Source organism: Triticum aestivum, chromosome 5D (genome assembly GCF_018294505.1).
Source record: "Triticum aestivum cultivar Chinese Spring chromosome 5D, IWGSC CS RefSeq v2.1, whole genome shotgun sequence".
Classification (NCBI taxonomy): domain Eukaryota; kingdom Viridiplantae; phylum Streptophyta; class Magnoliopsida; order Poales; family Poaceae; genus Triticum; species Triticum aestivum.
This window is the reverse complement of record NC_057808.1, coordinates 176,658,642-176,682,417: the sequence shown is the minus strand read 5'-3', so window position 1 is coordinate 176,682,417 and position 23,776 is coordinate 176,658,642. Positions and strand designations below refer to the sequence as shown.

Genomic DNA, 23,776 nt, shown 5'->3' with positions numbered 1-23,776 from the left:
TGATCTTGGATCACTAAAATATAAATGAAGAGTCTTGAGCTTTTGCCAATGTGTGTCCTTAGCATTTTGAGGGGTCCATATATCTAGTCCATGCCATGCAAATCATTGAACTTACTGAAATATTTAACTTGAATGGATATTAGTTCCATGAGCTATATGTTGTTATGAATTACCAAAACCACCCGGGGATTAGTTGCACTTTCACCCTCCAGCGGTACTACCGCATGGAGTTGAGTTATAGCCGATACCCGCGGTAGTAGGGGTGGGCAAGGCGGTAGTGCCGCTGGCGGCGGTACTTCCGCCAAGAACTACCGCCCTTCTTCCGCCCAAGGGACAGAACAGTCCAGAACGGAAGAAATAAGCGGTACTTCCCGCGGTAGTTCCGCTGGAGCGGTACTACCATGGCTAGCAGCGGTACTTCCGCTTAGCCTATGGGTGTCTAGTAAACCCGTGGTAGTTGAGAGGCAGTTAGCTCCGTAGTACCGCACCGTGGCAAACTGACACTCTACTACCGCACGTTTACAGAACCCAAAAATTAGGCGGAAGTAGGAGCCGTACTGCCCAGCGAAAGTATCGCTGGAGCGGTACTACCGTTGAGCAGAGCGGTACTACCGCCTATCCTGTTCTGATAAAGTTTAAGCACAAAGGAAGAACAAGCTCAATTGTCGGGAAATAAAGAGGGTGTAAGGAAAGTGTACGTGATGATTCCACCCAAACCTTTCCGAAGCAGACCCCCTCTTAATAGTACGGTGTTCCTACGACTCAAGTCCATCGAAAAAGAAACATTGTCTTTATAAATCTCCAGAGGGGTTCAAATCGTCTTGTGCAACAAGGTAGCTTATCTGAAATGCTCAACGCACACGATTAGTCCGCAAATGCATTGTCATCAACCACCAAAACCACTAAGGGAGAAATATACCCTAACAACACCGACAGTCACTGCGGCGGGGAGCAGGTGACTCGTGCAGGCGGAGCTGGAAGCTACAACCGGCAGGATAAAAAAGCTTCAAACGGTAGGTACACAACCACGCCAGGGTCATCGATGTTGTAACCGGCGAAGCAAGAAGCTTCTACCGGCAGAGATGGAAGCTACAATCAGCGGAATTAAAAGCTGCAACCGGTAGGCACACGACAACGCCGGGACCACCGATGATGCAACGGGCGGAGCAACAAGCTTCCACTGCCGTCTTTCAAAGCTGCAACCCCGATAGAGATCGAAATCTGCCATCGACGGGCACGCAAGACCATGTCATGCCATCGATGCTGCAACCAGCGTAGCAGGAAGCTTCTATCAGCGAGCGAAAAGTTGTGACATGCGATTCAAAAGCTGCAATCAGTGGGCATGCAGGACCAGGCCGTGCCATCGATGCAACAACTGGCGGAGCAGGAAGCTTCTAATGGTGAAGTGGCAAGCTGCATCATGTGAATCAAAAGCTGCAGTCGGTGGCCACGCAAACCACGCCAGGGCTCCGATGCTACAACCATAGATGTGGAAAGCTACTACCAGCGATGCAATATGCTACAAGCCGAGGGTCGCGAGGTGCGCGGGGGAATCACACCGGCCACTACTACAGACATGGGCAACTGCTGCTACGAGCGGGACCGACGACAGACATGTGTGTGTCGTTGACGCATGCGACGATGGCCATCAAGGGGCTGCAAGTTGCAAGCAGCGTGCTATGTGGGCGACCGGCGAGCCATGGCGATGCGAGCCGATCAAAGACGGGGACAACATGAGAGACTCCACACGGTGGCGGAGCTAGACAGAAAAAGCTGGAGGGGCGAAAGGCAAATACAACAATGTCCAAGGGGGCCAAAGACAATATTTCTCTAATTAAGCACCTCCAAAATAAATAAATTCTCCGGACAATGTCTCCAAGTTGGGGGGAGGCATGGCCCCTGCATAACTACATGTAGCTCCGTCAGTGACCCGGCGACGACGCTCGGATGAGAATTTAGCAACAACGAGATGCTGAGATGGTGGTGTGCATGAGATGGAAAACAAGGAGAGATAAAGCGAGAGAAATACATTGCATTCCATTATATAACACTGTTGGACAAGTCCATTTGATACAAAGTTTGAAAATTGGTCAAGCCAGATTTCACAAGTCCCCATATCTAGAGGCGTGCCATGTGTAACTAAAGTGTGCGCAACCTGATTACAAGACCTTGGACAATAATTAATACATAGATCGGACACACAAACCCTTAGCTGGAACTTTATTTTCCTAAACACAACACCTAAACCAGATAAATCATAAGCTTCAGAAGAGACAACTTGTTTCAGCGAAACTGAATCAGTTTCTAACATCACTCGGTCGCATCCAACTTGAGTTGTGAAGGCGACTTTTTACGAATGAAGGAAAAATGACGACCTACGCGCTCGATCATATACTACGACTCAAAGAAGTCATTATTGTGCGGCAGGAACAGGACCGGCCGGCGCCTAGCGCTGCCTAAAAGAAAAGAAAAATACTACGTAGTTTTTTTGGAAGAAAAATAATAGCTTGCCCCAATCGCACTCCGACAAACGTTGTTTTCGCCACGTGCACACCGAGGCACAATGATTTAGGGTCCACCGCGTGGCGCATCACGCCTCCTCTGTGCGCCTAGCAATTGCATTGGGTGCGCCTACAATGACGTGGACCATACAGCGACCGGGTGCGCCTAGCAATTGCATTGGCAATCACTCCCCTTTCCTCATCGCATTCCCAAACCCCTCCGAGCTCTCTTTTCCACCGCCGCTTCTGCTCGTCGCCGGATTACGATTAGCCCGAACCCTCTGCTGCCGCTGCTTGCGTGATGGCGTCGGCAGCGGAGGAGAAGCATAAGAATCAGGAGGCGGAGACGGGGTCGGTGATTGGGGGCAGAGGTCTGGACGTGAGGAAGGACGGGGTGGCGAGGGAGGTGGTGCGGATGGAGAGGGAGGCGGTGATCCCCATCATCAAGCCCAAACTAGTAATGAAGCTCGCCGACCTCATCGGTAAGTATCCACTTGCTAATACGTACATCGTCACGCTCTAAGCGATTGCGAATCACCACCTCCCTCGCCTTCCGTCTCCAGCAGGCCCGTCTCTGTATCTCGCTTGCCTGGTTTGTTCGTTGCACTTCTCTTCTTTGCCGTAAAATGCAGTAAGATAAGATAAATAGTTTACCGAAAGTAGGTTGGTGCCGCAATCAACAAGCTCTGGCTCCTAAAATATGTTCTTCATTACCATACCTGACTGGACATACTCCCTCCGTCCCGTAATATAAGAACGTTTTTCAATCTATGTTAGCTTGAAAAACGTTCTTATATTGTGGGACGAAGGGAGTACAAAATTACAAATGAGTAGCTCGCTCATAGAGGTTTCTAGTTACTATCTACTCCGTATTAGAGGCGCGCCTCAATCTGTCAAGGACAAGCAGTAACGCAAGCACAATAAACAACATCGATATTTGTTAATGAGGTTTATCAACATGGCTACAGATGTATCAACATGGCTACATCCCGGGACATGCCTACAGATGTACCTGCCCATATACTAAATCAACATAGTACAGTCGATGACAAGCATGCCTCCGACCACCCACCACGGCCGGTGACTTTATATAATAGATCTGGGTTATATGTGTCCGGTTAAAACCCTTCGCTAATTACGAATTCAATTGTATCTAACTCTACACATAATATTTCACACATATTTTAACACTCCATCTTGGCGAATGTGCCCTCGCTATCTGAAGCCACCATGCGTGAATCTCCATGTACCTTGGACTTGAGCATTTAAGCTTGAACTCCGCTGCTACTTCCTTGACTTCACATAACTCCACCTACAACTGTAGTCCCTGTTTTTTCTCCAACACAGTTAATACTCCTGCAACAATTAAGTCCTAGCTGCACTCCTATTTTTGTGTTCCATATTTCCTGCACTTTCGTTCGACATCATCACTCATTGACCATAAAGTCACCATATCCGATAACACCGTTGTATCGTCGTCATCCTAATAGCTTCCCCCCCGAAGGGGTGCCTTGGCACAGAGGTAAAGCTGTTGTCTTGTGACCTCGAGTCCTGGAAACAACCTCTTGCAGAAATGTATGGAAAGACTGCGTATGATAGACCCAAAGTGGTCGGACCCTTCCCCGGACCCTGCAAGCGGAGCTACGTGCACCGGGCTGCACTTTTGTGTGAAAGTGAACAACTCACATAGTCACATATTGGATGCCACTCATAGAAAATTTTGAACCACCATCTCGCTTTTGTTGAGTGCTTGTATGAACTTTGAAGGAATTTTCTGTTGGCCTTTTGTCATCTCGAGTCAAACTCGCAGTTGTCTTGTCCCTTTCATCGGATAGTATATGTCCCGCAACTATAACACTCCGACTGCCTCTGCATTCTTCATTACACTTTGCCATGTGCATTGAACACCACAAAAAATATACACCATGTACTTTCAAGCTTTTAACAATTTTAGACTTTCCATCACTTTCTCAGATTCTACATGGTCAACTCCGGTCCATCTCCCCGTACTGATAGACCTAGTCACCAACTTGAACTTGGGACTCGCCAACACTTCTTCATCTCCCTCTACACACTTTGTCTGACCACATGTCTGACCATCAGTGCCTTGGTCTGTCACCATGTCCCGTGCTTACTGCACGCCTCGTCGCATCACCATGTCGAGCCTCTGCTTTCCCGATCAAGTATACTAGGTCGCGCACCGGCGGAGGTACAGTGGATTCCTTGGGCGGGCCTGCCTGAAGAAGAAAGCGTAGAAAAGAGATGGACCTGGCCACTTGACTGACTAGTTGGGCAATGTTTTAGCTAGGCAGGGTGGGCCAGAACGGTTGGCCCCAACGTAGCTCCGCCACTGCTAGGTCGTGAACCCACACCACCTCAACCACCACTGCAGAGAACCACCGATCATCAGCATCAATGCCGAGTTTCACGTATCGCTTGGACAACTGGATCCCAGCCCGAACAATATGTCCCTCGCTTTTCCCGCTAAAATAGTCTTTCGACTCTCTGGATCCTTACGTTGTAGCCCTGATGACCCACAAGTATAGGGGATTGCAACAGTCTTCGAGGGAAGTATTTCAAATTTCAATCCAAATTTATTATTTCGACACAACGGGAGCTAACTAATATTTATAAGCTTTAGCAGTTGAGTTGTCAATTCAACCACACCTAGAGAGACAACTTGCTTGCGACAATTTATTAGTAGCACCGTAATCTGATAATAGTGGTGATAGTAACAGTAGCAAAACAGTAACAAGTTTGCGGAGTAGTAGCAATGCAGGACAATAGTGAATATAACGGAGACAATAGCAGAAAAAGCATAGGCGTGGAGTAAGTGATCGGTTCCTGGGATGAGATTCAGTATGCAACGGTCATAACCTAGAGTGATAACAAACTAGCTCCAATTCATTAATGATATGTAGACATGTATTCCGTATATAGTCACATGTGCTTGCGATAAGAACTTGCATAACATCTTTTGTCCTACCCTCTTGTGGCAGCGGGGTCCTAATGGAAACTAAGGGTAATTAAGGCACTCCTTTTAGTAGAGAACCGAAGCAAAGCATTAACACTTAGGGAATACTCCCTCTATTCCATAATGTAGTGCGCCCGCGCTTTTCGAGATTTAAGTTTGATCATAAATTTAACCAACGTGGAAAACTGTGGCGGGAGCAAAAATTATACCATTGAGAACTTCTTTCGAATACGAATTCAATGGTATAAATTTTGCTCCCGCCGCAGTCACCCACGTTGGTTAAATTTATGGTCAAAAGTTAAATCTCGAATAGCGCGGGGGCACTACATTATGGAATGGGGGGAGTACATGTAATCCTCAAATTAAAATCATCCCCGTAGAGTATCCCAGTTGTTGCCAATTTGAGGTATAGGGTTCAGAATGATAACAGGTGTGTAGAACTTGCAGATATGATCAAGAACACAAATATATTCATGAAAACATAATAGGTTCAGATCTGAAATCATGGCATCCAGGCCCTAGTGACACATTAAGCATAGCAAAGTCATAACAACATCAATCTCAGAACATAGTGGATACTAGGGATCAATCCCAAACAATCTGACAACAATTACATAAGAAATCTCATCCAAATCTCATCTACCTCAATATGCCTATACAAGATTACTCACACATGGATGTGAGCATCATGAAATTGTTGATGGAGAAAGGTTGGTGATGACGATGACGACGAATCCCTCTCGTCGAAGTCGGAAACGGACTCTAGATCATGGCTCCCGATGAAGAACAAGAGGTGGCGGCGGGTCTGTATTGTAAAACGCTATGAGTATTTTCTGTGACATATGGGAATTTATAGCGCTGGAATCAGGTCTAGGCGGTGGCCAGGGGCCCCACACGGGTAGGTGGCGCGTCCGGGGGTTGCCGCGCCACCTGGCCGTGTGGCGGCCTGGTGGCCCCCTTTGGTAGTTTTCACTTCAAAAATCCTTATTTATTCCAAAATAATTCTCCAAAAATCCATGTCCAATTCCGAGCCGCTGCCTAAGACGCCCTCCTCTGCGCGAAATCATGTATCATGAAGAAAAGTAACTAAAGCTGCCGTTAATGGGTCCATTTACCGGAGGCGGATCTTAGGCAGGCCGTGCGGCCCATTTGAGGCCAACAAGGCTCGATAACTGTTCGGTTGGGCGCGGACACGTGGCCGGCCACGATCCTACCTAGCGCCTCGATCTGAAGGTTTGGAATCGTTTTCCCTAGCCATGTGGCCGACAAGGCTCTGTAGCTGTTAGGTTGGGCGCGGACACGTGGCCGGCCGGATCCTACCTTGCGCCCCGATCAAAAGGTTTGGAATCGTCTTCCCCGGCCATACAAGAGGACCCCTAGGGTTCCTTCGAGCGTCGTCTGACCGGCAGCGTCAGTTGTCAGCAACCACGCGGGGAGCGGGGTGTCCTTGAGGAGGCAGTAACCTGTCGGGTTCTTCCTCTCGTTTCCTCCCATTGTTCAGCCCGAGCGGCTATAAAATGGCGGGCGGCTTCGTTAGAGCTCCTGAGCCCACCTTCTACCCTCCATGGCGCGGCGCCGCAACACCTCCGAGAGCGGTACGGGGTGCGGTCGGTGCAAACCCTAGGCCGCGGGAGAGTGCCGCCGAGGGGCGGCGGAGACTGTCCTCGTTGAAGCATGGTAGTGTGCAAGGAGGCGTTGAGCATGGCGCGAGGTTATGGCGACTGGCAGGGGCATGACGACAACATTGAGTGTCATGGTGGCTGCGGTGGAGACGCTTGGTGACCATGGTGGGACCATCGATGGAATTTTTTTGATGGCTCAAATAATGGCCTTTAGTAGTTTAAGTGAAGTCATGCAAAACACAGAATGTGACACATATTTCCCATTCATATCCACCACTATCGGAAGTTCTTGGTTTCGTCAAACATTATCACTTTTAGGTACACATGAACAACATCTAGCTTTGTGTTTGATCCGGAGAAAATACCAATCCCCCGATCCATGCGACAGTTGAATTTACGTAGCCATTAGATCAATATATATGCATTAACCCAACATACCAACTTACATCGATCTATATTGGACCCGCGACTCCTGGGTCTTCATTTCCATCTGGCCGCAACCAAACAATACCTACACGTTGCCATCTCCAAGCAAAGAGAGACAATATAAAATCCCTTGTAACCTAGCCTTTGTGCAGAAAAGGAGAGCAAACAACTCCACTTACACAACACTTGGCCATCATAGACTTTATTCCTTTATTCTCTGTTCTTGGTTAATGCAACGTATTGGCTCGTCCCCCACCCCCAGCAAATCCTGTGCCTCCTGCCTCTTCCGGCTTGTCGTGTATATTCGCGTCTTGCACGTCCTTCACACCAGCCTTGGCCTCTGGACAGGCTTACATGCGCCACGAGTCCCCACGCTAGGCTCGGCTACCTCAGCATGCTTTAGCCACGAGTTAAGGCGTACTCCTTGCAAAGGTTACCCGATCTCCACTGGTGAGGATAAGTGGCGCACCGCATGCGTGCCACTTGTTGCAACCAGAGTTTTGGTGGGTTTTTGTCACGCGTGAGGACGGGGGGTTGACTGTTTGTGCTTTTCTTCGTAGATTCATTTTTTCAAAACGATTTATCTCTTCAAGCGCGCTTCCAAATCACAAATCGTTTTCACCGTTGGGTTTCTCGCGTCAAGATCTCTGAAACTGGATCCCATGTTGATAGGTTTCGACGAACTTTTTTGGGAAAATCTGTGATTCCAGGTAGTAGTAACTCGTGCTTCCAGTATGAACTAAACTGTGCTTCCTGAGGAAGCACAACTGTGCTCCCCGCGGGGGTGAAGCACTATCGTGCTTTACGTGGAAGCACATGTCAGACAGACCCCGCCGTTTGCCTCGCCGCGAGGCAACCGCGGGGTCCATCTGACATTTGGTGTCAGAGCCTTGTCGCCCGACCGCCTGTGAAGATGACGGGACCTAGCAGCCTGAAGAAGAGCGGGATCGAGACGGAGAACAGCGGTGGCGGCACCATGGTGGTTCACCAGTGTGTCATGCACGACACCGGCGGCGTGTGGCTGATGCTCACGCGCACCAACTATGCCGACTGGGCCCTCCTGATGCAAGTCATGCTGGAGGCGCGCCAGCTTTGGGTCGCCGTCAACGACGGGACCACAGAGTGCTAGACGGATCACACGACAATGGAGTGCCTGCTGGGATCAGTGCCGCCGAAGATGGTATCCACTCTCGCCGTGAAGGCCGCGGCCAAGGATGCCTGGGGCACAATCAAGACGATGCGGCTCGGCTTGCTCCATCGTCAGTACGAGGCGATCAACTTCAATGACGGCGAAAGCATTGATGATTTTGGTATGCACCTCTCCTCCCTTGTTACCGAACTTGAGCTGCTTGGTGACAAGATCAGCGAGTCTGCCGTCGTTCGAAAATCCTCTCGGTCGTACCCAGGGCCTACTCCCAGATGGCGTGCGCAACCGAGACGTTGGTCGACCTCAACACCTTGGCGCTCGAGGAGCTTATCGGGTGGCTGAAGGCTGCTGAGGAGCGGTACGAGCTGGACTCAACACCAGCCACTGGCGATAGCAGCGGTAAGCTGCTCCTCACAAAGGAGTGGTTCGCGCGCATGAAACTGTGGGACGACGACGGCTCATCTGGCAACAGTAGTCGTTGTCGTGGCCGCGAAAAAAGCCATGGACGTGGCCGCAGCGGGCGCACTATTGGCGGCGGTGACCGTGGCGGCAACAGTGGCGATAAGTCCAAGGACATGTGCCGCTACTGCAAAAAGGTAGGACACTGGGCGGGGGAGTGCAAGAAGCGGATTTTCGAGGAGGTTTACCTCGCACAAGCCAGCGGCGACATATGAGGAGCAGGGTTTGCTCATGGCCCAGGTGTGCGGCCTCACCGAACCTGCCACCGACGAGACGCCCGCCGACCTTGTCCACTTCGTCGATGGAACTGCCCAAGTTCATCTCTGGCACGAGGGCCGCGGTGGCGATGACGTCTGGTACCTGGACACGGGCGCGTCGAACCACATGACGGGCGATCAGACCGTGTTCGCCGTGTTCGACACTTCCGTGGGCGGGACAGTCAAGTTTGACGATGGCTCCGTTGTCAACATCTGCGGTCGCGACACTATCCTTCACTTACAAGACCAGCGAACACTGCGCGATCATGGGGGTGTACTACATTCCCTGCCTTCGCTCGCACATCATCAGCCTGGGCCAGCTCGATGAGAGTGGCGGTCAGGCTCTGATTGAGGATGGCGTGCTGCACATCCGTGATCGCCAACGTCATCTCCTCAGCAAGGTAATTCGCATGCCAAATCGGCTGTACACAATCTCTCTTCAAATAGCATAGCTTGTGTGTCTTGCAGCACGCATCGGCATGGACGCGAGGTGGACGTGGCACGCGTGCCATTGGCACCTGAATTTCGACGCTCTACGCAAGCTGGCATGGCAGGAGATGGTGCACGGGCTGCCGCTGGTCGAGCAGGCAGACCAGCTGTGCGATACGTGCTTGGCTAGCAAGCATCGACGGTCATCGTTCACGCAACAGGCGAAGTACCATGCATAGGATCATCTCGAGCTGGTGCACGATGACCTGTGCGGCCCCATCGCATCGGCGATGCTGAGCGGGAAGTACTTCCTCTTGCTGGTGGACGACACGACGCGGTTCATGTGGGTCGTGTTCCTCGCGTCAAAGGATGAAGCGGCAACGGCGATCAAGCTTGTGCAGGCCATCACGGAGTCTGAATCTGGCCGCAAACTGAAAGTGTCGTGGACGGACTGCGGCGGCAAATTCACGTCGGGCTCTTTCATGGTGTACTGCATCGAGATGGCCATCGGCAGGCATCTCACCACGCCGTACTCACGGTAACAAAACGGTGTGCTAGAGCGGCATAGTGGCACGGTTAGACGTGCAAATTTGGAACCTTGAGGGTACCCTCTGACCCTCTTTAGTTCAACTAAACGAACAATTTTTTTTGAATCACTTCATTTTTTGAACTTCAATTCATTTTGTTAAACTAAGTAGGGTCAGAGGGTACCCTAAAGGTTCCAAATTTGCATCCCTAGGAATGGTGGTGGGCATGGCCCGGAGCTTGCTGAAGGCAAAGCGCGTTCCCGATGAGTTTTGGGGCGAGGTGATCACGATGGCGGTGTTTTTGCCGAACCGCCCCCCGACGAAAAGCGTGGACGGCAAGACGGCGTTTGAAGCCTGGCACGAGCGCAAGCCAATCGTGTGTTTCCTGTGCAATTTCAGCTGCGCCGTGCACGTCAAGGACACGCGCCCTAGACTGAAGAAGTTGGACGACTGCAGCCGGCCGATGATCTTCATCGGCTAGGAGCGGCGGACCAAGGGCTACAGGGCCTATGATCCGGCCACATGACGCGTCCACGTCACCCGCGACGCCGCCTTCGAGGAGTGCGCGCGTTGGGACTGGAGCACCAAGGAGGATGCCGTGAACACCTTCGGGAGCAGTGACACATTCATGGTCGAACACCTGGTGAGCAGCTCATCTGATCGCTCAACTGTGAAGATGCATCATCGCCGGCCACGACCCCACTGTGAAAACCGTCGGTCGCAACTCCAACACCGCGCACGCCGCTGTCCACGGGCCCACCGGCGGTGGAATTCACCTCACCACCCTCGAGCTTCTCTGAATTACCAGACGCCATGGATGACGCAAGGCATGAGCACCGTTTCTACATGGTAGAGAACGTGCTGGATGCCGGTGACGCCGCAGAGCCCGACGAGGAGCTGCACTTCCTGGCAGCCGAGGAGCCGACGTCGTCCACCGAGGCGGAGCAGGAGGCAGACTTGGCACCTCACTGCGTTTCCTCCCGTTCACTGCGCGATCAGCTTGAAATGGGTCTTCATGATCAAGAAAGGCGCGCAGGGAGAGGTGCTGAAGCACAAGGCTCGTCTGGTTGCCAAAGGGTAAGTCCAGCAACATGGCATCGACTACGACGAGGTCTTCACGCCCGTGGCTCGCCTCGAGTCAGTACGTCTGCTGCTGGCGCTCGCGGCGAATGCTGGCTGGGTTGTGCATCACATGGACGTGAAGTTTGCCTTTCTGAACGGCGAGCTCGAAGAAGAAGTGTATGTGCAGCAGCCGCCGGGCTTTGTCGTCGCCGGCAAAGAGCATCTGGTGCTGCGTCTGGACAAGCCCTGTACGGCTCAGGCAGGCGCCTAGGACTTCAACTCAAGACCTTAGCTTCGATACCATGTTAAGCTTCATGCACTAGCCAATGCAACCAAAAATCCGAACTGATGGATAGGGCTAGTGCAATCCACATATATTGTAACACCCCCTTTCACGTGTGACGGGGAAGACAAGTCAACACGTGTAACCGGAAGAGAGCGACGGCGCGCGAAACTCACGTATGACTCAAGAGGCCTCTACGTGGACACAAAGGGGGGCTACCAGCAATTTTTAATAAATTGCGAAAGCCAGGACTTGAACTCAAGACCTTAGCTCTGATACCATGTTAAGCTTCATGCACTAGCCAATGCAACCAAAAGTCCGAATTGATGGAAAGGACTAGTGCAATCCACATATACTGTAACACCCCCTCTCACGTGTGACGGGAAAGACAAGTCAACATGTGCAACCGGAAGAGTGCGACGGCGCGCGGAACTCACGTATGACTCAAGAGGCCTATACGTGGACACAAAGGGGGGCCTCAGCAATTTTTTAGATAAATTGCGAAAGCCAGGACTTGAACTCAAGACCTTAGCTCCGATACCATGTTAAGCTTCATGCACTAGCCTACGCAACCAAAAGTCCGAAAAGGGCTAGTGCAATCCACATATACAGTGATCACAGATCCGATGCCGATGAGATTGCCAAATTCAAGCGCGAGATGCAGAGTCTGTTAAGATGTCAGACTTGGGCTTGCTGAGCTTCTATCTTGGAATCGAGGTGCAGCAGAGCTCAAGCGGCATTTTCATCGCCCAGAGTGCGTATGCCCGCAAGCTGCTCGAGAAGAGCGGCATGGCTGGGTGCAAGCCGTGCCACATGCCGATGGAGCCGCGCTTCAAGCTGTCCAGAGAAAGCACGGCGTCGGTGGTCGACGCGATGCAGTACCGCAACATCGTTGGCAGCCTGCGGTACTCGGTTCACACACGTCCGGACCAGACTTTCTCCGTCGGCTATGTCTCTTGGTTCATGGAGGCGCCAATGGAAGGACATCTCACCACCATCAAACACATTCTATGGTATGTCGCCGGCACAATTCACCTTGGCTGCAGATACACCAAGGGAAACAACACGCCATGGCTCGTTGGATACAACGGCAGTGATTTGGGTGGTGACGTGGACACGCGGAAGAGCACCTCCGGAACCCTGTTCTTCCTTGGCGGCGGCGTAGTGCCATGGCAGCGTTTTTGCACTCGCTGTCGTGGTCTGCAGCTAGCTAGTTGATTAGGTCACTTCACCGATCAATTCAAGCTTGCCTGGTCGTGGGATGGCACGACATTGTAGGGCGGCTGGTTTAGGGGATGATGGTGTAGCCCACGCGCACACGATCTGACTCGTGGGATGGAACGAGTCCCAAGAATCGCCACGTGACTGTTAGAGCCGTTTCTCTGTAATTGAAGAGTAAAAGGGAAGAAACAAAAATCTGGTGTGTTCTCTCTTCTCCGGCGAGGCAAAAAAAACTCTCTTTCTCATGTGTGTTCTCCTCTCCCACCTCTCCGGTGATCGTCGGCGAGGCAAAAGGCGGGGTCCATCTGACAGCACACATGTGCTTCATGCGGATGCACACCTGTGCTCTATGCTCATGACAGACAAAAACTGAAAAACCTGAGAAACAGGAAAAAAACAAAGAAAAACCTAACCCCCCCAAAAACCGCCCCGATGGGGAAAGCACCCCACATGCGACACGTGGCGACACTGGGGCGCACCACATGGAGCCATTGGAGCGCTTCCACGCACCGGGAGTGACCGTGCCCTCCAATTAGTTGCTCCCCACTAGCCCTGCCTTGGGCAACGCCTGCATGGGAAGCGCTTTGGGCCCCCTTCGGCCTTGCCCATGATGCAGCCGCGTAGGCACGGGCCTTAGGCTACTCCATGTTGCGCCCTGCCCTGCCGATGGGCCTTGCCTGGCAGATGCTACCTCGCATGAGCCGCTTGCATGTGGCATCTGTGTATGAGTATCCGCGTGTTTTTTGCGTGCTCTGCCGCCTATTGCTGACCTGGATCCGATCTCGCCGATTTCCTCTTGAGCACGACGATTCATGCACCGTTGCTTCAAACTGCTTCTGTCACAACAATTGAGACCCACAGTCTCCCAACCATCGATCACAACACACGGCTCGATCTGCCACCAGTGATAGCTTGGAACGAACGGTTGTCGCCTCTAGATCAAATTGAATAACTGCCTTGTAACCTAGCTCATGATACCACTTGTTAGAATAATTTAAGGCGCATGTCGATCCGTCGAGGTCAAGCAGTGACACGTGCGCAATGAAACGACACCAAGATTTATTAACGAGGTTCACTGACATGGGTACATCCCCGGGGCATGACTACATGCACTCCTCCCCATGTACTAAAACAACATAGTAGAGTCGATGACAAGCACACCGAGACCATCAGACAGGTCTTCGACCATCCACCACGGCTGGTCCGGCCACCCCTGCTACGTGCGTCCAGACCTTCGCTATCGTGATCTTTGTCTAGCCTAACAACTTGTGTCTAGTCTATTTGGTGTAACGCCCCGGCCACAACCCACCGGTTCCTGGCTGTTGCGCGGGATCTAGCCAGGCCCCATAGACCAACACTAGTCTTTCCTGCGCACTGCCCTCACTCGTGCGCACCCGGGACCAACTTCCCGGTTGGTCACCCATCCTAGAATTACTCCAAGCCAAGCATGCTTAACTTTGGAGTTCTTTTCGAATGGGCTCCCAGAAAAGAAGGAATTCCTTGTTGATATGAGTAGTCTATCATTCCTATTGAGTCAGGCTCTCACATTGGGCTACCCGGCGGTGCCTTTTTATAATAGGCCCGGGTTACACATGTCCGACACAAACACCTAACCCTCCGCTAATTACAAGTCCAGCTGTAACCTCGTACACATAATATTCGGCACATATTTTACCAATCTGAAGATCTTATTGTATTGATTATGCTGCAAGCGTTCTTTCTATTCTTTAGTGGATTAGATTAGATGAAAAGATATCAACACTGGAGGTTTGCCCTTAATTCATTCCATTTCTTCTAATATATGCTCAGAGCATGAGGTGGATCGCAATGAGTTCCTAAAGCTGTGCAAGAAGGTGGAGTACACCATCAGGGCTTGGTATCTCCTCCAGTTCGATGATTTAATGGTAGGCTCTTCTTGATTGTTCCAATTGTTGGGATTCAAATATAACATGCCCAGATTCTTGTGTGTCAGTGTGCACTTCTCGATGCAGCAACTGTACTCACTATTTGACCCTGTTAATGGTGAGAAGAGGCTGGAACAGCAGAATCTGACACCCGAGGAGATCGATACTCTTGAATTCAATTTCATGACATATCTTTTCCAGGTTGGCTGCAGTACGTTACATATATATCCTGTCCTGACATATGAAGACCTCCCTTGGTTTTGTATGTGTTCTTTTATTCAATCATCACAACAAATAAAAAAACTGAGTGAAATATTATTTGAAATGCCTATTTAAGAATAACATGTGAATGCAAGTAAACACTGAGGTGACATTAATATTATGCAGACAAAACCATTCATGAGATGTGAAGTCTGAATATCAGGCATTTGTGGCCTCGCTGCTGTTTTTCCATCAAAAACTAGCTAGGCAATCCCATAATACATTACAAAATAATCTTGGGGTGTCCTGTTGCTAGAACTTCTTACTTTTTGTCGGTACTTTGTTTGCTTAATTTTGCATCGAAATGTATGGTTTTATCAATTGTCTCCAGCTTCTGTTATTGGAAAAATTGGTCCATGTCCTTTTTGTGTTGTTTTGGGCTTGAAATTAGTTTGACTTTCTGGGTTTCCTCGGTAAAGCTTGAAAATAAAATTGCGTTGATAGTAGACTGACATATTAACTTCCATTATTTGAACTAGAAAAGAGAACCAAATGGTACTCTGATGATGTGTCACGCCTAATTGACATCATAGTAACAATGATTTTGTAACATTTACTATTTAGTTTATGCGATAGCTTAAAGTTGTAACCATTTGGATCTACTGTATCGAGCAGATAATGGAAAAGAGCAACTTCAAGTTGTTATCTGATGAAGAGTATGATGTTGCACAGTCTGGAAAATATCTTTTGAACCTCCCCATCAAAGTTGATGAATCTAAGGTTCAAACAATTATAAGCTTTTCAAGTTAGCATTAGAAAAGTACATGTCCACTGCACTGAAATTTTTCTCTTCAAATGTAGCTGGACAAGAAGTTGTTGACAACATACTTTAAAGAACACCCACATGATAATCTGCCTACATTTGCTGATAAGGTAATCTTCATGTCTTTCTAACTGACTTACCACTTTCCCTTGATGCCATGTATTATGGTTTTAATTTAAGGAAGTTATGATTACTAGTGTGTGATAAGGGTGTGTTCTCATTTCACGATTTATATTCTTTCCTTACTTTTGCATATCTAATGAGGGTAATAAGTTACTCCTTTTTGCTAATGTTGGGGTCTCATACTGTAATAGGAATATTCTAAGGATTTTCTACTCCATATCTGACTGACATGTGGGTAGAGGTGCTACATGCCAGTGACGCATGGAGTGGAAAATCCTTGGATACCAATCTCTTGGGGTGCCAAACTCTTAATTTTTCTTCTCATTATTGAATTGTATGCATCAATCAGTTCACCCAAAAGATCGAGCTATTAGGGAAACGTGGGCCATATATTCAACACCCCCACTTAGGTCACCATACCTTAGACGTGAGATCGATGTAGGCCCCAACTATTTTCTATTCATACACCATTGGCTGGGACATGAACTTGAGACATGTTGGCTGGCTCTGGTACCATATTGATTTGCACACCAATCAGTTCACCCAAAAGCTTGGTTAGGTTGGAAAAGATGGGCTATATATTTGAACAATTATATTCCGTGTTGGCTTCTTTGTAGTATATTATCTTCCGTCGTGGCATTGGGTTCGACCGTACAACTGATTACTTTGTCATGGAGAAAGTGGATGTACTCATATCCCGAGTTTGGAGATTATTGCAAAGGGTTACCAGGTATCGAGTTTATTTGAACATCTTTGAACTCTTTAATGAAGGGGAGCCTTGGCGCAGTGGTAAAGCTGCTGCCTTATGACCATGAGGTCACGGGTTCAAGTCCTGTAAACAGCCTCTTGCAGAAATGTAGGGAAAGGCTGCGTACAATAGGCCCAAAGTGGTCGGACCCTTCCCCGGACCCTGCGCAAGCGGGAGCTACATGCACCGGGCTGCCCATTTTTTTGAACTCTTTAACCCAGGCTAATCCTGATTGCAAAGTTATTGTAATTCCTTCTTAGGATTGATAGGTTGTTCTCTAAGAAACCACAGTCGAAGTCAAGAAACGACATCAAAAAGACCGACGAAATTATTGAAGACACAGAAGAACAAGAGCTATTTGTCGAACGCATTCGGCTAGAAAAAATTGAGCTAAGGTTGCTCATAGTTTTATCATTAAAGTTTTATAAGACTACAATCAATTGTAATCTTAAGAAGCGGTATGTTCTTCTTGACAGCATAAAAAACCTGATGAGTAAGATGACAATTCAAGAACCTACATTTGATAGGATGATTGTAGTGTACAGGTAGCTTTTCAACCAACCTGCATATTCATGAAAGATTCTTATGCTTCCAGTGGTGATTTAGTGATATATTATATGTACAGGCAGGCTGGCATGAAGGCTAAGCCTAGTCGTGGAATATTTGTAAAGCATTTCAAAAATATTCCAATGGCTGATATGGAAATTGTTCTGGTAAGATCCATATGTATTCAACATCTGTTTAATTGCTTCACTGTCTTGGTGGTTGTTATTGAGGACCTGAAATTGGACCATATTTTGTAGCCAGAGAAGAAGAATCCCACTTTAACACCAATGGATTGGGTCAAGTTTCTTATTTCTGCTGTTATAGGTTTGGTATGTTCCTACTATCTGGTTCTCTCTGGATGCATTTATTTCAATACTTTACTATATCAACTGCTTGTTACTTGCAGGTCACTCTTGTTGGTTCTCTTGAAATGCCGAAGGCTGATGTATGGGTTGTCATTGCAATCATGTCTGGGGTGATTGGCTATTGTGCTAAGATCTACTTCACGTACGTGTTGAATAATTGAGCAGTTTTCCATTAAGTTTAATCCTGAAAAAGGTAGATAAAACATGATAATCATAGTAGAGATGATAATGGAATCAAATAACAGATTGATGTAACTAGTCATGCAACCGGGTACATAACGGACGAACATCATATCCATTTCGATTGCTACTAGTAGTAGACCAAACACAATCCCTAACAGAAGGGAGAAGAACACATACGGTGCGGTGGAAGAAGAGTTCCACACTCCCCTTGCCATGCATGAATGAGCCATATGGGCCTCTGAGATTTTCAGGAATTATTGGAAATAATAAATGGGCTAAAAGCCCAACAATTCCAACAGTAAGTTCTTGGTTGATGTTATTTGTTTCGGTTTTAGGCAACTTCAACTTACGTTGCGATGTAACCAGTTTCCAATTCGAGCTAAATAAGCTTAGCTCACTAACGTTTGTTTGTAGATTTATTTTGATATACTAGGTTAAATATGATCTTATTATATTTATCATTGGCTGTATGTGACGGATTTGTATTTTGTGATACAGGTTTCAGCAAAATATGACACTATATCAGAATTTGATTACAAAATCAATGTATGACAAACAACTTGATAGTGGGAAAGGAACACTTCTACACTTATGTGATGATGTGATACAGCAAGAAGTATGGAGCAAATAAAAACTTGTCTTGCAATACAAGTTTTACCTATATCTATGTGCTGTGTACTGATATCCGTCGTTTTTCCACATAGGTTAAGGAGGTCATAATTTCTTACTATATTTTAATGGAGCAAGGGAAGGCAACTATACAAGTAAGCAGGGCGAAGTAGTGTTATGCGATATCACTTCCTCTATTTTGGGTATCTCTTGTAGCATTTATCTCCATTTTGTTGTTTTTGGTAATTATTATGTCAAAATTTTCCATTACTTATTCAACTCCTGTTTTGCCTCTTGTAATATTTGAGACCTTTGACATTATTATATATTATCCTGAGTTTACCTTGTGTTCCGGAGGCTTGTCTCAGTAACATCAGTGTCCATCATCATGCATTGTTAGAACAGAAATGTGTTCCATGTGCATTGTTATATGTAGGTGTTATTTGTTGTTTGGCCATCGCAGATGTTAGTTGTATATAAATAAAGTATTTACTCGATCACATTAGTTGCCCAATAATTTTAACCAAATATCACTCTTTGTGCAAGATATTGCAACGAAGAAATTTCTGGGTTGCTGTACATTCATATGCTTTTTTTTCTTGGGGAGTGACCACTAACGAGGACTTACGAACCTTATACAGTATTTTATTGTTGTGCTGTTCTTTCCAGGATCTTGATTTGCATTGTGAGGAGCTAATTAAAGAGGAGTTTGGCGCCGAGTGCAATTTTGATGTTCACGATGCTGTAAAGAAGTTAGAGAAGCTTGGCATCGTTCATCGGGTAAATCTTTGAACAGTTTCATTCTGATCCAAAAATCTACAGTAATGACCTCTATACTTGTGTCGAAAGTTGGAAGTTTGGATCAGCTCCGGCAGTCCAGCTGGTAGGCCTGTGTGGCAGGTAAAAGCTAGTCGGGTCTGCCGTAAAAGTGGTTGCATGTTTGTTTGAAAATAGAACTTGTAGGTTGCATTTGAGAACCACTCTCATGGAATGTGGTCTCTAGTTGATTACCAGCAGTTATGCAAGGATTTTGTTGAAAAAGAAGGTTATTATGAGCTTGTCTGGTTGAAGAAAATGGTGATAGTGGTTTGACCCTTTGCTGTTATTGCCCGTTAGATGTTCTTTTTTGGTGATTCAAACATGAGAAGTAAAAAATTAGAGCTGCATCTACTTTTGGAGTTTGTAGTATGTTAAGTTAATTTCACCTCTTTCTTTTTGCAATTTCACCATCGTCTTGTTGTATGTTATGTTATTCATGTGACGGAGAAAGAAACATGTAGCTTCCAATATTTAGTATGGCATAGAAGAATAAATATTGGCACACTAGTATATTCAAAACATGCTGTAAGATCTACCATCCATCAGAATTTGCATTTGTCTCTGCTTCCTGTTTAGCTGCTGCTAGCTTGTTACATAACATAGCTTTTCACCATTCTGGTTGACGGTCATTAGCTGAGTAAATATCATCCAACCTACAGTCAGTTCCAAGGTAATATCTTCATGCTTACAAGGAATTTGTGCTCCTCAGGATTCGATTGGTAGAATCTTATGTGCTCCGTTGAAGCGTGCCAACGAAATCATAGGCACCACTACTGAAGAAATGGTGACGCGAGCACAACAGAGCCCTGCTTCTTAACTGTCACCTCAAATGAAATGTATTTCTCTGTATAAAAGCACAAGCCAGAACTGAGAAGGCCAAATCGACATTCAGTCGTTCACCATGTGTGGTACGAAATCAGGATGCACATATCCAACCCAACAAAAGTTCCAAATATTTCGACACTCCAAACCAAATTGTATGGTCTAGGCGTGTTCACATATGCAGGAGAAACTGGAGGTGTAGATTGCTGCATGCACCTTGCGTGGTTTATGTAACATCCCAAATGTGACAACTCTATATATTGTTATCAGTTTGTCTAATTCACATTTAGATGTTTTTTAAGGATGTCACATCTAAGCTCCTACAAGTATATAATGTAGCAACAAGAAATAAAAAACTAGAATAAAAAAATAAACCACAAACAGAGTGGACATCAACTTAAACGTGACATAACTATTGTTATTGTCATTTATTTAGCTCAGCACAAGAAAAGGCTTGCTTTCTTCAAGAAAAGTCTATACGATGAAGATCACACTTCTGCTTCTCCTCGTTTTTGGACTTCAGAGCAAGCCATTTATTACGAAGGTGATGTGCTACATGGACCGAATTTCTGAGCATGAATCTCTTTGACAACCCAATGATGCAGAAGCTGGATTGCTTCAAGGAAGTGCTAAATACTCTCGAGGATCTTCAGCTTACAAATATCCTCTGTTTCAGTCGTGGATGGAACCGAGAGTTAATATAACAGTTCTACGTCACCCTATATGTTTCTGGAAAAAAAAATGGATGTTAATACTTGGGTTATGGAATGGATGACTGAAGACCGGAGGATCAAACGCACTGTCGCAAAATTCTTGGAATGTTTCAATTTCCCTCGATTCAAGAGTGCTATGCCAATTAGATGCGACATGGAGACGATGCAGCGGGTGGAGGCAATTCTGGGCTGCCCTTCCACATCCTTCCCATGCAAATATCTTGGCCTTCCCCTCACCATCCGCAAGCAGACCGCGACTCAGCTCATGGGATTGGTTGACAACCTCGCCCGCCAGCTGCCGAGTTGGCGAGGCTCATCCATGCCGAAAAGTGGGCGACTCCTGCTGGTCAAATCCGTCCTCTACGCCATGCCCATTCACGCCATGATGGCACTCGATGTTCCACAAAAAGTTCTTACGGCAATGAGGAAGATTTGTAGAGGATTTCTTTAGTGTGCGAGCGACACGGCGAATGGCGGGCAATGTTCAGTGGCTTGGGAAACGGTTTGTGCCCCGAAGTGGGCAGGTGGGCTAGGCCTGCCCAACCTAAAGTGGCTTAACGTCGCCATGCAGGCCAGGTGGCCATGGCTACAGCGAACTGACCCCTCCTGGCCATGGTCAGAGTTCGACATTGATGTCCCCACGGGCTCCAGGCAGCTCTTTCAGGCGGCGGCACGCTGGAAGATCGGGGATGGACGGGGTACAAAATTCTGGGAAGACAGATGGCTCGACGGCTTTAGGGTTCAGGAGCTGGCACCGACGATCTATGACAGGGTACAGCCGTCCACCAAGTCAGAGAGGACAGTGGCGCAGGCCTTGACGAACTCGGCGTGGGCTAGTGACGTGGGTCCGGAGCTCTTGGCGCAGGCACTTCATGAGTACATGATCCTTTGCGACCGCCTTGCTCACACCCACCTGAACCATGAGGCCATGGACTCAGTTATATGGGCCTGGGAAAAGAGTGGCGAATACTCGGTCAGATCGGCCTATCAAGCAAGATTCATGGGACGCGAGATCATTCCCACGGCTGACTTCACTTGGAAATCGAGGGCACCTCTGAGATGCCACTTCTTCGCTTGGATAGCTTTGCAGAACAGATGTTGGACCTCAGATCGGCTTGCCAGGCGTGGACTCGACCACCAGGAGGCATGCCCTTTCTGCGACCAACATGAGGAGAGCATCGACCACATTCTGCTCCATTGTGTCTTTGCGTGTCAGGTTGGGCCCATCATTTGTACAGCGATGAACAAGCCCAACTGGACACCTTGACAGGGATCATCACTCTCGGGCTGGTGCATCACCACTCAAGACCTGGGCAGGAGGACCAAGGATGTTAGGGCTGTCTTTCTCCTGACAATGTGGGAGCTTTGAAAACACCGCAACGCCATCGTGTTCGATGGGGCCTCTCCCTCCATTTGTTCGATTGTCCACCGCATTGAGGACGAGGGGCGTGCTTAGAGCAAGGTTGGGATCGTCAAGGGAGACGTAGAGCCTCTATTTGGAGCGCTTAGAAGGTGGGTGGGCGAGAGTAGTTAGTTAGCTAGTCTTTTGATTTTTGCGGTGGAGTTGGACCGCATGTAATTCTTGCATGTACGAACCAACGTGGAGGGGTTCTTTTCCCCATCCCTTCTTTAATATAAAGTGCGCACACTCATGCGCATTTGAGAAAAAAAAAGAATAATGACGTAGAAATGCACATGCATGTTGCTCACGCCATTACCAATGAACAACTACATCTGCTAATGGACATTGTTAAGGTTGGCAAAGCCGTGTCAAGAGATCCAGAAGCATTCTCTATTGCTTGTGAAGCATTTCAAGCAAGATCTAAAAGAGAAACAATAGCTTGCCACCGAGATAAATTATGTTGCCAACGTATCAAGGCTTGTGTATCTATTTGTAACAGTGGATAAGAGCATCTATAACCGGACCTCTCAAACCCGCCTCATACGCCCGGACAGGCCGCCCACTGCCTGGTCACGATTTTTTGACTCAGACGGACCTCTCAAACTCCCGGGCTGACCGGCACCCCCATATCCAGCCCAAATAAGGGGCGGATATGGGGGCGCCCGGGCACGCCCGCCACGCCGGCCTAACGGTGTGGCCCCACATGGAAACGCCCAGAAACCCGGCAGTCCGACGGACGCCGCATCCGTCGCCGCGGTGTGAACGCCGCATGGCGCCGCTTCGGCTCGCCGACCAAGACGAAATCTGGCCATTTAAGCCGGCCAGCGTCCCGCAATCCTAACCCATCCCCCTCCCCCCTCTTTGCGCCGCCAGTTCGAACCCATCCACCTCCTCCCTCTTCCGCTCCGGCGCTCTTCCCACATTCCGGCACTCCGCCATGATCCGGAGCAAGATCAACTACTATGCCATGCTGACGCCGGAGTGCCGCTACGAGATCCAGCAGCAGATTCGGGCGAGGGAAGCCGTGCGCGCCGCCCGCATCGCTGTCGGGCTGCCTCCGGACTCGCCGGAGCCGGAGGAGGAGGAGCAGCTGGGGGAAGAGGAAGAGGAGGAGATGGCTCCGATGGAGGTGGAGGAGGCGGAGGAGCCGGACCAGCAGGTGCCGCCCTTCAACATGGAGCAGGCGGAGGCGGGGTTCGCCGTCGCCTAGTCCGACGAGATGGCCAAGCAGCAGGCCATCTGGAGTCCATCCAGGATGGGGCCTATGTGGAGGCCAACCGGGCGTTCCTCCGGCGGGAGCAGGCGGAGTCCGACGCACTCTTCGCCGAGATCGACGCGGAGATAGAGACGGAGGAGGCCGGAGCGGAGAAGCCGGAGCTGCAGCTGCCGCCCATGCTGCCGAAGCCGGGCACGAAGATCATCGTGATCTCCAACGAGTAGTAGCCAGGATCGACGTAGTTCGTAGGTTCAATTTTATTTTACATGTGTTTGTATGGATATACGAATCGAGTATGAGATGTTCAGATGCAACAAGTGAAATTTGAGGTGTGCCCGGTCACTGCCCGCGGACACGCCCGAGCGCGTCTGCGGGCGTTTGAGGGGCCAGATTT

The 23,776-nt window shown here is 48.6% G+C and overlaps 1 protein-coding gene across 3 annotated transcripts; it reads left to right on the top strand.

Annotated features, from left to right (window-relative positions):
• The first annotated feature begins 2,678 nt into the window (after positions 1-2,678).
• LOC123120000 (uncharacterized) lies at positions 2,679-20,334 on the top strand. Of its 3 annotated transcripts, none has more exons than XM_044539986.1 (15): positions 2,679-2,983; positions 14,718-14,812; positions 14,939-15,013; positions 15,689-15,793; positions 15,875-15,946; positions 16,577-16,689; positions 16,968-17,102; positions 17,184-17,252; positions 17,333-17,420; positions 17,511-17,582; positions 17,660-17,760; positions 18,300-18,417; positions 18,506-18,565; positions 19,080-19,190; positions 19,939-20,334. In XM_044539986.1, exons 1-15 carry the CDS (start codon positions 2,803-2,805, stop codon positions 20,044-20,046), a joined length of 1,503 nt encoding a protein of 500 aa, XP_044395921.1. In that variant the 5' UTR covers positions 2,679-2,802; the 3' UTR covers positions 20,047-20,334. The 3 variants fall into 3 exon arrangements, with proteins under 3 accessions (XP_044395921.1, XP_044395920.1, XP_044395922.1); XM_044539985.1 differs by having other exon boundaries at positions 2,681-2,983; positions 14,900-15,013; XM_044539987.1 differs by having other exon boundaries at positions 2,822-2,983; positions 14,881-15,013.
• Positions 20,335-23,776: the final 3,442 nt, after the last annotated feature.

Coding starts and splice junctions, on each gene's coding strand:
- LOC123120000 (XM_044539985.1), top strand. CDS start 2,803: ATGGCGTCGGCAGCGGAGGAGAAGCATAAGAATCAGGAGGCGGAGACG. Junction 17,253..17,332: donor AGGATGATTGTAGTGTACAG/GTAGCTTTTCAA, acceptor TTATATGTACAG/GCAGGCTGGCATGAAGGCTA. Junction 18,418..18,505: donor ATGATGTGATACAGCAAGAA/GTATGGAGCAAA, acceptor TTTTCCACATAG/GTTAAGGAGGTCATAATTTC.